Here is a 14,480-nt window from a genome sequence, read left to right as displayed (position 1 = left end):
TGAGTTTGGCGAGGATATACTTAAATAGGGGATTATGTAAGGATCTGTGTGGACGTATATTTAGTCTTATATCAGTTATTATTTTGTTTACAATTAAAGCTGAATTTATTATTTGTTCGATAATTGTAAAAAAAGCAATATAGTTAAGGAGATTCTTATTAAGTTTAGAAATTATTCTTGAGACTTCTAAACTAGTAACTCTCTATAATGATAGGAACCATTGTTTATATGAAAGATTCAAGGTATCGTGGAAGGACAAAACATATTGATAAAAGGAATAATTTCATCAAAGACATAATAGCTCAAAAAGAAAAAGAATTATGATATGTGTGTGTGTGTGTTCACATTTGATGATAGCAGATCTTATCTATCTCCAAGGATATGTACTTGTCACATATTGAGGTTTTAGGTTTGCGTAAGCTGAATTAATTTTATCATTTATAACATGACAATTTGAATTGTTAATGAAGATGTTCAATATTTTATTGATTTGTGTGAATTGAGTAGTTATACTAGTACACATATACATGAATAAAAGTATGTCATCAGACACTATTTGGCTGTCTCATATGAGTGATGCCTCTGGTACGATAAAAGAGTATAGAGATGAAACACATGTACATTTATGATACAGAGATGAGAAAATTTATAAGCACATACACTGAGTGTCGTCTTGATCAAAATATCAAGATGAGATACTTTTGTATACATTATCATGGATCATGCACTATAAGCCCACAAAAACACAAGCTTGGGAGAAAGCAAGATATGAATTTCGTATAACAGACATGAAATAGAGCAAAATATCAAGATATATATACACTTAAGCTGGAATCTGTATGGTGGTATATACATATCATATAATGAAAATATACGCTCCTCTATAAGGAAAGACCACCATAGCATATATTTCATATTACATGTGCTTAAGATAATCAAAAAGAAAAAGTGAGCATTTTTTTTAAAAAATAATAATAATCCTATAATCTCACTATGTAAGTCTCCTAAGGCAATCCTTAAACTTCAAGATTTACCCTCAATGACTTTCAACTATGTCTCAAATTGACCGATCAATATCAGCTACTTTAGCATATCTTTGATAGTAATGAAATAATTAGCCTTGACATGTCTAGAAAAATGGCTAGTGTGGAGCCAAGGAGCATGAATAAGAAAGAAAAATAATTTGATCATATCAAACATATGTATTCACTGATCGACTAGTTATACAAGCTAAAGGTGGTTAATATATAATTGTGAATGCATAGTAAGAAAGAAGAATTGAATACAGTCTTAGAGGGATTGGGTATATTGTGATTTATGATGAAATTAAATGTGTCAGGGCAAAGTGAAACACTTAATGAATCATTTTCTGTATCAATTTGTAAAGAGTAACTATGATATCTTAACAACTGTACAGTAATAAGCTCAAAGTATTCACTGATCGTATGGCTCATTTGCCTATGTAGAAGGAATTTTAAGATATCATTAGACTATATCATACTTATCATTTACTAGTGAGAGATACTAAATCATAGCACCAATGATAAGCGGCAATGTGACATTTTTATTTAAATTAAAAAAGATTAAAATATGTTGGAATTATCAAACATTATGTCGGTAGTTTTATTAATAACTATCAATTCCCATGCAATTCAAGACTCCTAAAATCCTATGTTCTTTTCAAATATAAAATTTAATAAAAGAGTTTTGATGGTGGAAGGGGTATTTGGGCTATGATCTAAAAGTGTTTCACATCAAGGTGATCATACTCCAAACCAAAGATAACAAGTAGTTTGTGATTCAATTTCTTGATCAATATAAGAAAATTTCTGCACTTCAAATAGATAAGTCTAATCATTATTTACTTTCATATATTTTTTTGAGATAAGATTGTATTCTAAGGGGAAGAATCAAGACTTAAAATTTTTGGCTTTAGATTCACAAATAGTTATGGCAATCTCAAGCTTGGGAAATTTTGTTATATCTATTCAAATTCGATGTAAAGGAAATAATGTAGAAGGACTATATCTTTACAAGATCTTGATCTTGATGAGGAGAACCAAGATTTATTTTTTTGATGTTGGTTAGCGGATTGCTATATTCATAAGGTTTCAAATCTTGAAGGTTTTTTTGATCCTTATTATTGCCGCAAAATACAATCTACAAGCAACAGCAATTATTGAGACCGATCAGCGTGATATTAAATTTTGAAGCTGGACTGCACCAAAAAAGTAGGCCTTGAGACCATCGTAAATGAAGAAAAGAAAGGGAGATCAAGAGAGAGGAAGACGGGCCAACAATCCCGACAGAAGGGTGGAAGGGAATGAAGATACCCAACCGGTGAGCCAACCAACCAACCACCCACCCCTCTCCCTTCTCTTGTTTTGGTTCCATCCACGCCGTCCATCAAAATCGGATGCCTGAGATTTATTTAGCTTGATTTCTTCAAGAGTATATACTTAAAAATAAATAAATCCCGTTGGGGGGATGAAAGTATAAATTATTAATATTGTTAATATAAATTATTATTGATATTAATATAATATAAGATCTAATAGCAGATCTGCTGTTTCGTCATGAACAGGGAAGGAAAATTTCAGCGCAGCGCAGCCGTCCATCCGTGCTGATCTTAGACAAATACACGTCATACGGTGGACTGGCGCTTGTTAAGTGGGGTGGGCACGCGCTGTAGGTAGGGTTTCTAAGAGGACTATAATGTGAGACCCGTATGTTTACCAACAATAACTGACGTGGCATCATGCTATTTATTTATCCTAATGACGTTGTCCACTTCAAGGGGATGGAGAACTTTGTTTGGCAAGTGATTTGGGCCTTTTAAAAAAAAATCTTTCCCAACTTTTACCTAAATAACTTGAGATATTCTTGTATAAATTTCAGGTTGACCTCGTTCTCATCTACCGAGCTTCTCTCTACTCGGTAGTACCTACCTCCAAATCCTCCGCTGCTTCGCTGCTCTCTTTGTTTCGTTGGGATCCAAGAAAGTGGGCAAAAGTGTGATGGGGAGCGATACGAAGGTGTACACGTTGGCGGAAGTCTCGAAGCACAATTCCAACAAGGATTGTTGGCTCATCATCGACGGCAAGGTATTCTTGGATTTAATCATCGATCTGTGTTCAAAAATCTCATCTTTTGGTGATTTCTTGATGTCCAATTTCGTATGTCTTTGTCTGATTGACCATGAATCGATCTACTGTATGTGGATCCGTTCTGGGATCGGTTTTTGTGGAAAAATAGTGAGGTTTTTTTGGTTGATGATGTGTAGAGAAAGTAGGTTAAAAGCGAAAAAGGGGATTTTTCATCTTTAATGGATCGATTCTGTGATACCTTTTTGTGGAAAAAGGTGAGGCTTTTTTGATTGGTGCTGCGCAAGGAGAGCAGATCCCTCTCATAGGAACAGAAATATTTTGATATACGAGGATTTTTATATATAATCCTTTTTGTATCTATGAGTACATAGAAAATGTTTTGCTTGATTCTTATATTTCGTGCGTGAAAATATCAGGAGATCTGATCGTACTCTAATTATTTGCACGGTTGGTCTATTTGATGGTTACCCCGTGCCATGCACGTGTTTTGAAGTTTTGGTAATTCAGATGAGCAAGATTGGACTTCGTTCAGAGATCAAAAAAAGAACAAAAAAATCTTAAAGATTATAATTTTTAATTTATGTTTTTTTACTGGGTATTCAGACGGCTTGGTTTCCTTCTTGTGAATGCTGTTCATCTTCACATGGAATAGGGCAGAAAAAGAAAAAGTAAAGAGAGCACAGCTACTGATGGTTGTGTTTTGTCTAGTTAACACTCTTATGCTGTTAATCTAATGGGGCTTTATTTAAGTTGTACCTCTAATGGCAGACCCTTACCAAATTGTAGTTGGCATTAGTAGATATTTAGTGGCTTTGCCTTTTTAATTGTCGTTTCATGGACATTGTCAGGCTTGTTTTTGTGATGAGTCTGTTTGCATGTGTTCTACAGTCCATCAAAATGCTACTTGCCTTTACATTCTTCCTGTTAACTTCGTGATAGTGTTCTTCTACTTTCTTTCCTTCCCTCTAAACTGAATATTGTAGCTTTGTTGATGGAGCCAATGATTCTATTGATTATTCTTTTGTTGACTCTTGCATGTTTTTTAGAAAACATCATCTTATAAAGGAAGCTAGATAGTGTTGCTTGTTCCAATACCATAGCTGAGTGCTTTGCAGTGATCTAAATGCTTGTATGGCTTTGTCAATTGCTCTCGTACATAGGCAACACATGACCAACTTATATACATTTGTGATACCTAAGGTTGCATTTGGTAGCTAGCAATCTATCCAGATTGCTGGCAATTTAAAGTGGACCCACCAGATTACTGTGTTTGGTATGCTTTTTGCATGGCAATCCACATTTCCTCTCAGGAGGTAATTTAGATTGCCTTGTGGAGAGGCGGCTATGCAGATTACTACTTGTTTGGCAATATTGTAAAAAAATTTTTGGACAAAATAATCCTTCGAAACAAAATCACACAAAACCTATCTCCCTCTCCCAGCGGCTCTCACCCTCCCCTTATTATATATAATAATATGATATATTATATTATAATATATATTATATAAATCCTATTATATATAACAATAAATTATATTATAATAATATATTATTATAATATTATAATAATATATTATTATATTATATTATGGCAATATTATATTACTATATATTATTATATTATTATTATAATATATCATAATAATATATATTATATAAATATTATTTAAATAACAATATATTAATTATATTGTTATAATGTTATATTATAATATATTGTAATATATTAATATATTAATATTATAATATATTATAATAATATCTTTTATTAATATAATATAATATATAATATAATATTATTATATATAATAATATAGTATAATATATTATATTATTAATATATTATATTATATTATATTATTATAAGGTTATGGGGTATTTTAAGAATTTGATTTTATATTAGTGATAATCTAATTGTCATACCAAATATGTCAATCAAAATTTTCAGTAATTTTATTGCAACATTACCTATATGTACCAAACACAATAATCAACATTACTGACAATTTAATGGTGGCAATCCATCTTGAAGGCAATCCAGATTATCTTCCAAGATTGCCTGGCGATGCACCAACCATAACCTAAAGGTTGTCTGGATGGCTGGCAATCCAGTTTTCCATGGACTGTTTTTGATATTGGGATATCACAACAAAGACACATGCCACTTCATGCATTATGGAATAATCTTTATCTCTAGTTGATTGTGTGTTTCAGAAGGGTAAAATAAATGTTGCAACTCCCTACACTTTCACATGCATGCAAATGTTGTGCATCCCTCCTTTGCATCAGTCATAATTGTTTTTTATAATCTAATGATAGTATATATATCTAATGGCTCATTGATAGATAGCTCTGGCCATTTCATTCATCAGAATACTTGCTCTGCAGCTTTCTGAAAATGTACCCTTTTAAAGTTTATTAGTAATTGCATTATTAGTTTCTGATATTTGAGGAGGGCCAATGAGGCTGAGAAGAAAATATTGCATAAGCCTCATGATGGTGCAGGTATGGTTGAGCTCTTACGTGATCCATATCTGTTCCATATTTTAGACAAGTCACATTTTGCTGATCCAGATCTGATCCAAATGATTGGGTTAGATTGCATCATGTTATTTTCACTGAATAGATTGGTTGTGGACCTAGAGGAGGTTAATCTAATCCATTTCAGCCTTAATAGAAATAGGTCAATGCAAGCCATTCCACTAAGTATGCTTTCTAAATTTCATCCAAATCATTATACTTTTTAAAGACCTGCAATGTAACTATGTCATTTATATTTTTTTATAAAAAATATATTTTCAATATTGAGTTCTGCGGTGAAACTTTTAGGTCTTGACAGGCTTATAGCTAGAAAGTGCAATCTTTTTCCTGTTACTGTAGCTGGATAAAGAGATTGAATATTCTGCGTATCATGAATGTGATTTTGAATACCTACATGAGTTACCAATATGCTGTTGTAGACAGTGTTCAACCATGTAACCTCTAGTTCTACCTTTGTTCAGCATGTTTGCTAATTTAGCATTTCATTTACTATGAAACCTTGTCTAATGTCTGCCTTCTCTGGACTGAGTTGCATCAATTTTGGCTCACTGTGTTGTGCAATCTGGCTTTATACTTATTCTGTGCACCTCAAAGATAAAACGCTATGGAAGAGATGCATATAAAATCTATGAAATCTTTAGGCTTGCATTAGGTATCATAGCAACATTAGAGAACATGTCTTGAAATCCAAATGACTCGAATAGAATTCCCCTTTTAATGTATGTCCCTCTTTCCATGTTCTCCTAATAACCAAGAATCCAAATAACTCTTCACACTAGGCACTAACCTTAAACAACAAGAACACTGCTGTACACAAATTTTGTTCAATGAAAGATATGTTAGGGGCTGCCAAGAAATTTTAATATAAATAGGATTTTTTTATTTTCATTTTTTATTAGGGTTATGGCAATGGGAATGACAGCAGTAGAGGGATCATGTCTTAAATACCTGAAAGCACATTCGTACCATTTTCATTTTCGGTTAATTGTTTTCATCAAAACTAAAAGCACAATTTTGTTCTGAAGCTAGACCTTTTGCCTTCTCTACATACAACATTGCTGTCAATTCAATTACAAACTGTACTGTTATCTTGAGATAAGTAAGAAATATTTTTTCTATCTTAGCTTTCATTCAGGTTGTATTAGTTTAGTAAGAATCTCATGGTAGAAGTTGAAGTGCAACTCAACATGTCAATGACATATTTGAGCATTATTGATAATAATGGTTATCGAAACCAATGGGATGGGGGTGTCTTTATCAGGATTCTAAAATCCAGAAGAAAAAAGATGAAAGAAAGGAAGGAAAGAAGAAGAAAGAGGGAAGAAGAAAAGGAAAAAAGAAAAAAGAGAAATGAAGGAATGGGGAGGAAAAAGAATGAAAAAGAAAGAAAGAAAGAAACGAAAAAAAGAAGAAGAAAAAGGAAAGAAAGAAAGGAACTAAAGAGATAAAAGGAAAGAAAGGAAAGAAAGAAAGAAGAAGAAAAGGAAACAAAGGAAGGAAGAAGGAAAGGAAGGAAAGGAAAGAAAGAAGAAAGGAAAGAAAAGAAAGCCAAACAAAGCAAGAAAGAAAGAAAGAGGAGAGAGATGGACCGTACACGTCAAACGCTTGACCAGTATGACCACTGGGATAGGGCAGGACGCGATAGGGCATGATGGAGAAACCAGGGCATCCCCCATCCTATGGGATTTAAATTCTTGATCAAAACCATCATGAAGTATTGACAATGTTGCTGTATACACATACATTGAGAGTCAACATACAAAAGATACTCCTAAACTTTTTGAGACCATATTTGGCTTTTAATGTTTTGGCATATTGGTTCTTAATTTTGAATTTCACAGTTAGAACATAGTTAGCATTATGCCCTATATATAAACACTAGGTCATCTAATTTACATGAGAAAGCTTTGAAGAATTGAGTATACATTTGTTTCCTCATATATTTACACACTGCTTTCAAATCCTTCTTTCTTGACCTTGAAGCTATTATAATGTTAATGTACTTCACATAAGTTCTTTATATATCCATATTGTTAGGAAGGCATCACTTCTTGGATGTATATGTTATCAATTTCAAGCTATGCAGTCTCAGTAATAGACACTGTACTAATATGGCCTGGATTGATATGATATGATGCCATGCCACCACATGGTATGCTGCAAGAGTTGAGACAGCAGCTGTACCATGTGTCAATAGGCCTACTGAAGTGATACTGAAGTATTGTCATATCCCACCTTTTAGTAGAGACATTACAACACTAGGTCCAAGTAATGTTATTGGAGTTAGATATTGTACCACTGAATCAGCTTAGCATTATGCACCTCTATAGTTGATTTTCTGTCATCTTCTCATCATCCTCATGGATTTCTTGAACATTTTCTTTTCAGTGGATTTTGTATTTTAGATGATGGATTACCAACTGGCATCATGAAAGTATTTTGGAAATAATTGATAACTTTTTTTTTTAACTAGGATGGGTGGTGAGGATGTGATTGAACTCCGCTCTCTTATACCCAGACAAGAGACTTGACCAGCTCAACCAATCGACACCGTCATTTTATTGAAAATTTTTAGTCACATGCTGGTCTTTGATCATTCATTTAATGTTGGAGTCACAAGAATTGTATTTCCTTTTCATGAAACGATTGTCAAGTAAGACTTTTTTGTGTCATTGATCATAAACAATCAACTTCTTAGTGGTCCTTAATTTTGTCGTCTGTCAGCAAGTGTCCAAAACCTTTGCCTCCAATTTGCATGTCTTCAACTATTGGATCTAAAACCCAGTTTTGTCATATTTGTTAGATTTCTGTGTTTGTACACTGGCTCATCCTCAAATCCTCAAATCTTTAGACATCTTGTTCTCCCTTATCAAAATGCTTCATATTTTTACATCATGCTGTGAATTATTCCCTCAAAAGTCGGTTGCCTTATGGTGCTTTTGATGTTTGAGTCTTTTTCTTATAAGGGAGAGTGTTGTTTCTTCAATTTCACTCCTGCTTTCAATTTTCACTCCGCAAACAGTTAATGCAGAATGTTTAAGATAACTTCTGTAAGTACTAAGGAGATAATGATTAGTCCTAAAGATGACTGATAGGTCAAGGCTGCTGATTACGCTCTGGTCAGTAAACAATAGAGGAAACAGGAAAAAGTTAAGGGGATGTCCACATAAACCACAATTCAGTCAAAACAACCTATGTTAACCTGAAGAAGTCTGTGTTCGTTGTCTGGTGACATAAAGTTATTTGAAAATTCAAGCAGACATGCAATTAATATAAAAGAGCCCAAGGAGGATGGTTAGAATTGCAGGCTATTCAAAGCAAGAAACTACATATGTTGAAGCTTTGAAAGAATGTACTAGAATAACCATAGATTGAATAGAAAACAATAGATAAAGGGAGAGTTAAGAAGAAGATAATGAGTAAGAACATAAAAGTCGGGGTACAAGGGTGAGTTTTGGAAGGGAGTGGCCATATGTGTCCTTTTTCTGCTTTCTCACTTCAAAACACTGGACATTCCATTGAAACCCCCCAATTGCCTATTGGAGCCCTTTGAAGTCCGCTAAACTTAAGCCCAACATTATCCCTCCACCATGGCCTTAAGCAGCTGCTTATATGCCAGTGGTTGCATCTCTCCTCCATTTTGTGGAATTTCCAGGTTCAAATTCTGGAATATGTTTCCCTAGTGTTTGAGTTTTTTCCCCATTTCTCTTCATGCCTTAGCCATTTTTTCTCTATAATTAATTATGATAGCAGTCTTTTTTAGCGACACTAATTTGTGTGTTGAGGCCTTTTTCATTTTTTTCATAGAAGACTGACGTTATGGCAGATAACAAGTATTAAATTGACACTGCTGCCATTTATTCTCCTAAGCTGATATCAGAGAGAGTCCTGAATAGGAATCCTTGATGATTGAGGTTTCATAAACCTGGGCCAAATAGTTCAGGCAAGGGTTTGATGATTATGATTATGGTTTTGGATTAGTAACACTGCTGGTAGTCAATCATTCCATCCGGAATTTATAGTTTACAACTATTCATATGGATTCTTGCTCTTGCCTTCTCTGTTGCACTTAAAAATTTGACTTGTTCACACGATCTCTTGTTGAGTTTCACATCTTAATATGTTCGAACAGGTTTATGATGTGACAAAATTCTTAGAAGATCACCCTGGTGGAGACGAGGTTTTGCTGTCAGCAACTGGTAAATCCGTTTAGACTTGCCCATGCTCAAGAAAGTATGAACTTATAGAAAGTGTGGTAATTTACATTGGTATGATTCTGCAATTTGTAGGGAAGGATGCGACAGATGATTTCGAGGATGTGGGGCACAGTACCACTGCAAGGGCAATGATGGATGAGTACTATGTTGGGGAGATAGATGCATCGACAGTTCCCACCAAAGTCAAATACACCCCTCCCAAGCAACCTCGCTACAACCAGGACAAGACCTCTGACTTCATCATTAAGCTACTCCAGTTTTTGGTTCCATTAGCTATCTTGGGGTTGGCTGTTGCCATCAGAATCTACACAAAATCAGCCTAGATATGTTGCCAAATTAAATAACTTATCGAGAAGTCAGTATTTGCATTGTCTTACAGTTCTGCAACTTCAATAGTGTCTGGTGACTCTGCTTGTATCTCATTTCTGGGGTTGCTTATTTTCATCTGTTATTCCTGTGATACTGGAACATATTCTCTTCTCCATGCCTTACATTCATCTGAACATTTTCAGTTATTTCCATTGGCTGAACATTTTCAGTTATTGCCTTTTAGAAATGTTATCTTTAACAATATGTTTCCTGTTGCTGGCTCCAACTATAGATTATAGTGACAGATGCCCAGCTAATCTTAAAATATGGCTCAAACTAGGTTCATGATGCTGCTGTATAGGCTTTAAGCAAGCTTAATTCAGTGAGAGAAACCTAGTATTGTACTCTCTTTGCACAAATATTTCATGGATCAGAATAATCATATAGCAACAACAATTGCCTTCCAAAACTGCTCCAATCTAACTAATCAATACATTTTGAAAAAGGTTGCGTCGCATCCAAAAGTAATAGATAGATTTTTAGTTATGTCATGCTACCAAAAGACAAACTCGGTAGGACAAATATGACGCGATAGTCAGTGAGATTAAAATTCGGATTTTCTGGAAAATGAGGCCTAGGGATAGATTTGTAATCGATCATCTATCAATTTGTCAAATTTAACTACATATGAAGTATCTTAATATTTGGTATTTTTACTTGTTATCACGTATCGGTAACCATTAACATAAGAACAGATACAAAATGACTGCAAAGTTTGGTGTCACCACAATTATTTCATACCACTAAATTGAAGATTCTGATATCGCCTTCAATTTTGTGTTAATTTTATCATTTATCCATGTGATGAAGTTTAACGATGCACATGATAACGGCATCATCAGCATCAGGAGTTGTACCTGTCGATACAACGACCTAGGATCTTATCCAAAAAGATTAGCTTTCATATTGCTTCAGAATCTGTTGCTCAAGCACCTTTGTCTGAGAAAGGCAGAGAATGATAGATGATCACGTCCATTTTAGTATTGTCATAGCAAGCAACGGGTCAACGACATTAACTTTCTCCATACTAAATACATGAGCTAAAGTGTTGGAAAAATGTGGGAAAGTTCTAGGGAGAAATGGGAATTTTGTACTCCTTGTATCATTGACTTTTTATAATGACGCTTTTTGGAGATGTGCTAATAGTTGGGTTAAAGGGTTAAGTTTTATCTCTATAGTATTAGAGCATTTGAGGTTCATTGACCAAGTATTATGAAGTCGCTGAAGTTTGGTGAGGACCATAATCTTTGTTGACAAATATTATGGTCCTCAGCAAACAATTGAATTGTTTGACCATAATATTTGTTGACGAATGTAGTTTGGCGGCTTGAATTGTTTGCTGAGGACCATAATATTCGTCAACAAATTGTCCTCAGCTACTTCAAGTTAAATAGACTTAACTTATTTGTATAGGACAAGCAACTTCATTTTATCTAGGATAAACGAATATTATGGTCCCAGCAACAATTCAAGCCGCCACCTGGCCCAGAGAGATGCCGGTGATCCAATACAAATCATCAGGCTTTTCGGTTGAACCTGCAATGTAAATGACAAGAAAACAAAGAAAGAAATTGCTTTTTCCCTTGAAAAATTTGAAGATCGATTATCAGCTTTGGGGATCAATTATCTCCTGAGTTGTTTGATTGTGATTGGTGATGACACAGCATTGGGACATCTCTCGGCTATTCTACATTCCAAGAAAAATTTTTTTCCTGTAAGTGTTGTTTGATTGTGATTGTTTTCTAAGCCTTGTTGGAAAAAAATTGCCATGTTAAATATGTCGTAACATACTTTCAAAGAAATACTCATGTTTTATGATGAAACCATGATTTTTTTTCGTCCAAATTTAATTTTTTCATTTAAAACTTCATGTGACCTAGATCCAATCCAAATCTAAATTTTTTTAGATTGGATCAAGTTATACAGGGGCCCGACCCAACCTGAATAACCCATTAAGTCAAAAATTTTATCATGGATCCAACCCGATCCAACCCAATCATCTATTATATTGATAACATTAGGATCTGAACATTAAACGAGGTCAGATCAAGTCAGAAGATTGGGTTAGGTTAGATCCAATATTAGTATCCGAACAAAAAATTGGATCGGATCGGGATCATTCATGATCCAATCTTATCCACCCATTTGCACCCCAATCTAAGATATTGAAATCCAATTTTCTATTCATCTTGGCTATGACCACCCATTAGGATGCTTGAGATCTCAACCTTCGAGAATCTTTCAATTGCCATTTTGACGCAGGACGTTTAACTAAGGAGTTTTTGGGCCAAATGGAGTAGAGGAAGCAACAAAAGCCCAAATAAATAGGCTGAAGTTTCAAAACAGAGACTTAAACTTCAAACGGCTATACTTTTTGTTCCAACAAGAGTTGTGGGGCTCTTAATATATCAAGAGTAAGTTCGTTTCGAACTCTACGATCATGAATGGCTACACCCATTCATCCTAATTTTCGGACCCAAATTCCATCGCTTTAATAGGTTTCAGGATTATTTGATATTCGGATGTTCTCTTTGGTTTAGTTTTAATTTTTATTTTTATTTAATTTTCAATTTGACTATTAATTTTATTTAAATTTATTATTTTATTTTGAATATTTTACTATTTGTGGAACTATCTCGTTAGAATTGAGACACTATAAATAGTTTTGTTCTGTATTTATTCAATACTCATCAATAAAATCTCAGAATTATTTCTGTTGGAGTTTAGGGATGTTTAGTTGAGAGGAGTGGGGGTCTAGAATTGGAATAGAATGGATGACTCCCATTCCAACCATTTGATTGGAATAATTCCATTTAATTTCGATTCCAGGATGGAATGGGAATGGCTCAAATGGCTCAATCTATATAGAACTCAATCCCTACGCTCCTCTATGGATTCAAATTTTTATTCCAATTTGATTCCGGTCACGAACCAAACACTTCAAGGATTTGGCTATTCCGATTTGATTCCAAGCCATTCCGATTCCCATTCCATTCGATTTCGATTACAAACCAAACACCCCCTTAGAATTTTCCCCTGATATCTTAAAGGATTTCATCTTGTGTGATTCCTTATTTTTATATGCCAATGTTGCATCACTTTTAGAGTTAATCAATTCATTCTGACGTATAGGATTGACCATAGCGCTGCTTGGATTCTTCAGGTTTGCAAGAGATGCTAAAAATTTCAACTCTTGGGAGGTGTTTGGTTCGCAACCGGAATCAAAATGAGAATAGAATCAGAATGACTTGGAATCGAATTGGATGGCCAAATCTCCTGAAGCATTTGATTCGTGATCGGAATCGGAATGAAAATTTGAATCCACAAGAAAGTAGGGATTGAATTCTATATAGATTAAGCTATTCTCATTCCACTCTGAAATCGAACCCCTTCCAACCAAACGATTGGAATGAAAATCATTCATTCCAATTTCAGACCCCACTCCCCAACCAAATATCTTTTAATTTTTTTACTATTCATTTATTCTCTTATCGTTATCGTTAGTATTATTGGTCCATGACTCCAAGAGTTCGTGTGCTTGTTAATAATACACACTGCCCACAATATGCTTTTCTTCCTTTCACTAGCCTGATTCGGAAGCGGCACACAAACAGCAATCCGACAAGCCGCAATTGCGTTTAGCAAGTCATTCTAAATAAAACAAGCAGCACTACAGGCCATACGTATCATTCTAGACGAGCAACACAAAAGGCAAACATAAGATAACAATAAGTCTTTCTCTGAAATTTCGAATAAATTCAAATTGATTATATTTCTCTTCTTCCTCAAAAAAAAAAAAAAAAAAAAAAAAAAATGATCAAACAATTTTCAATCACCATCCTTATAGATCGAATCACCCATATGGGATAAAAAAAAGAAACACCAAATTTTTGTTATCTTTCTCTTTAAATAAGATCTCAATTCAAACTACGGTTTAATTAGATATTTTACAATTAAAATCTTTTTTTTCAAATCCAATTTCTTCACCACCATGAACTTCAACTAGATTCAAGCATGATACACATTTTATTTATTGAGAGAACCCAAGTACTGTCTTGCGGGTCCATGAGAGTTATTCATTCTCCACAATAAACCTTCAAAGCATGCTAGGCTTACTGAAAGAAATTTCCAAGGATGAAAGCTGTTCTGAAATCCTTAGCATGGAAAGGTTTCAGCAGCAGCTCCAAAAATATCAGTTATAATTGGACGAACCATTTTTCTGTTCCCAATAGGGAATTTCTGCAAT

General features: G+C 34.2%; 1 protein-coding gene across 1 annotated transcript; it reads left to right on the top strand.

The window, feature by feature from the left end:
- Positions 1 to 2,863: 2,863 nt before the first annotated feature.
- Positions 2,864 to 10,380, top strand: LOC105051274 (cytochrome b5). The gene is made up of 3 exons (XM_010931616.4): positions 2,864 to 3,104; positions 9,781 to 9,847; positions 9,938 to 10,380. The coding sequence occupies exons 1-3, from the start codon at positions 3,018 to 3,020 to the stop codon at positions 10,186 to 10,188; spliced, it is 405 nt and encodes a 134-aa protein (XP_010929918.1). The 5' UTR covers positions 2,864 to 3,017; the 3' UTR covers positions 10,189 to 10,380.
- The last annotated feature ends 4,100 nt before the right edge of the window (positions 10,381 to 14,480 follow it).

Source organism: Elaeis guineensis, chromosome 9 (assembly GCF_000442705.2).
Source record: "Elaeis guineensis isolate ETL-2024a chromosome 9, EG11, whole genome shotgun sequence".
Taxonomy (NCBI): Eukaryota; Viridiplantae; Streptophyta; class Magnoliopsida; order Arecales; family Arecaceae; genus Elaeis; species Elaeis guineensis.
This window is presented reverse-complemented; position numbering and strand designations above follow the sequence as displayed.

What these genes read in the sequence shown, in the direction of transcription:
- LOC105051274 (XM_010931616.4), top strand. Translation starts at nt 3,018, where the DNA reads ATGGGGAGCGATACGAAGGTGTACACGTTGGCGGAAGTCTCGAAGCAC. An exon ending in GGCTCATCATCGACGGCAAG is followed by an intron (nt 3,105 to 9,780) that starts GTATTCTTGGAT and finishes ATGTTCGAACAG; the next exon opens with GTTTATGATGTGACAAAATT. An exon ending in GGTTTTGCTGTCAGCAACTG is followed by an intron (nt 9,848 to 9,937) that starts GTAAATCCGTTT and finishes TGCAATTTGTAG; the next exon opens with GGAAGGATGCGACAGATGAT.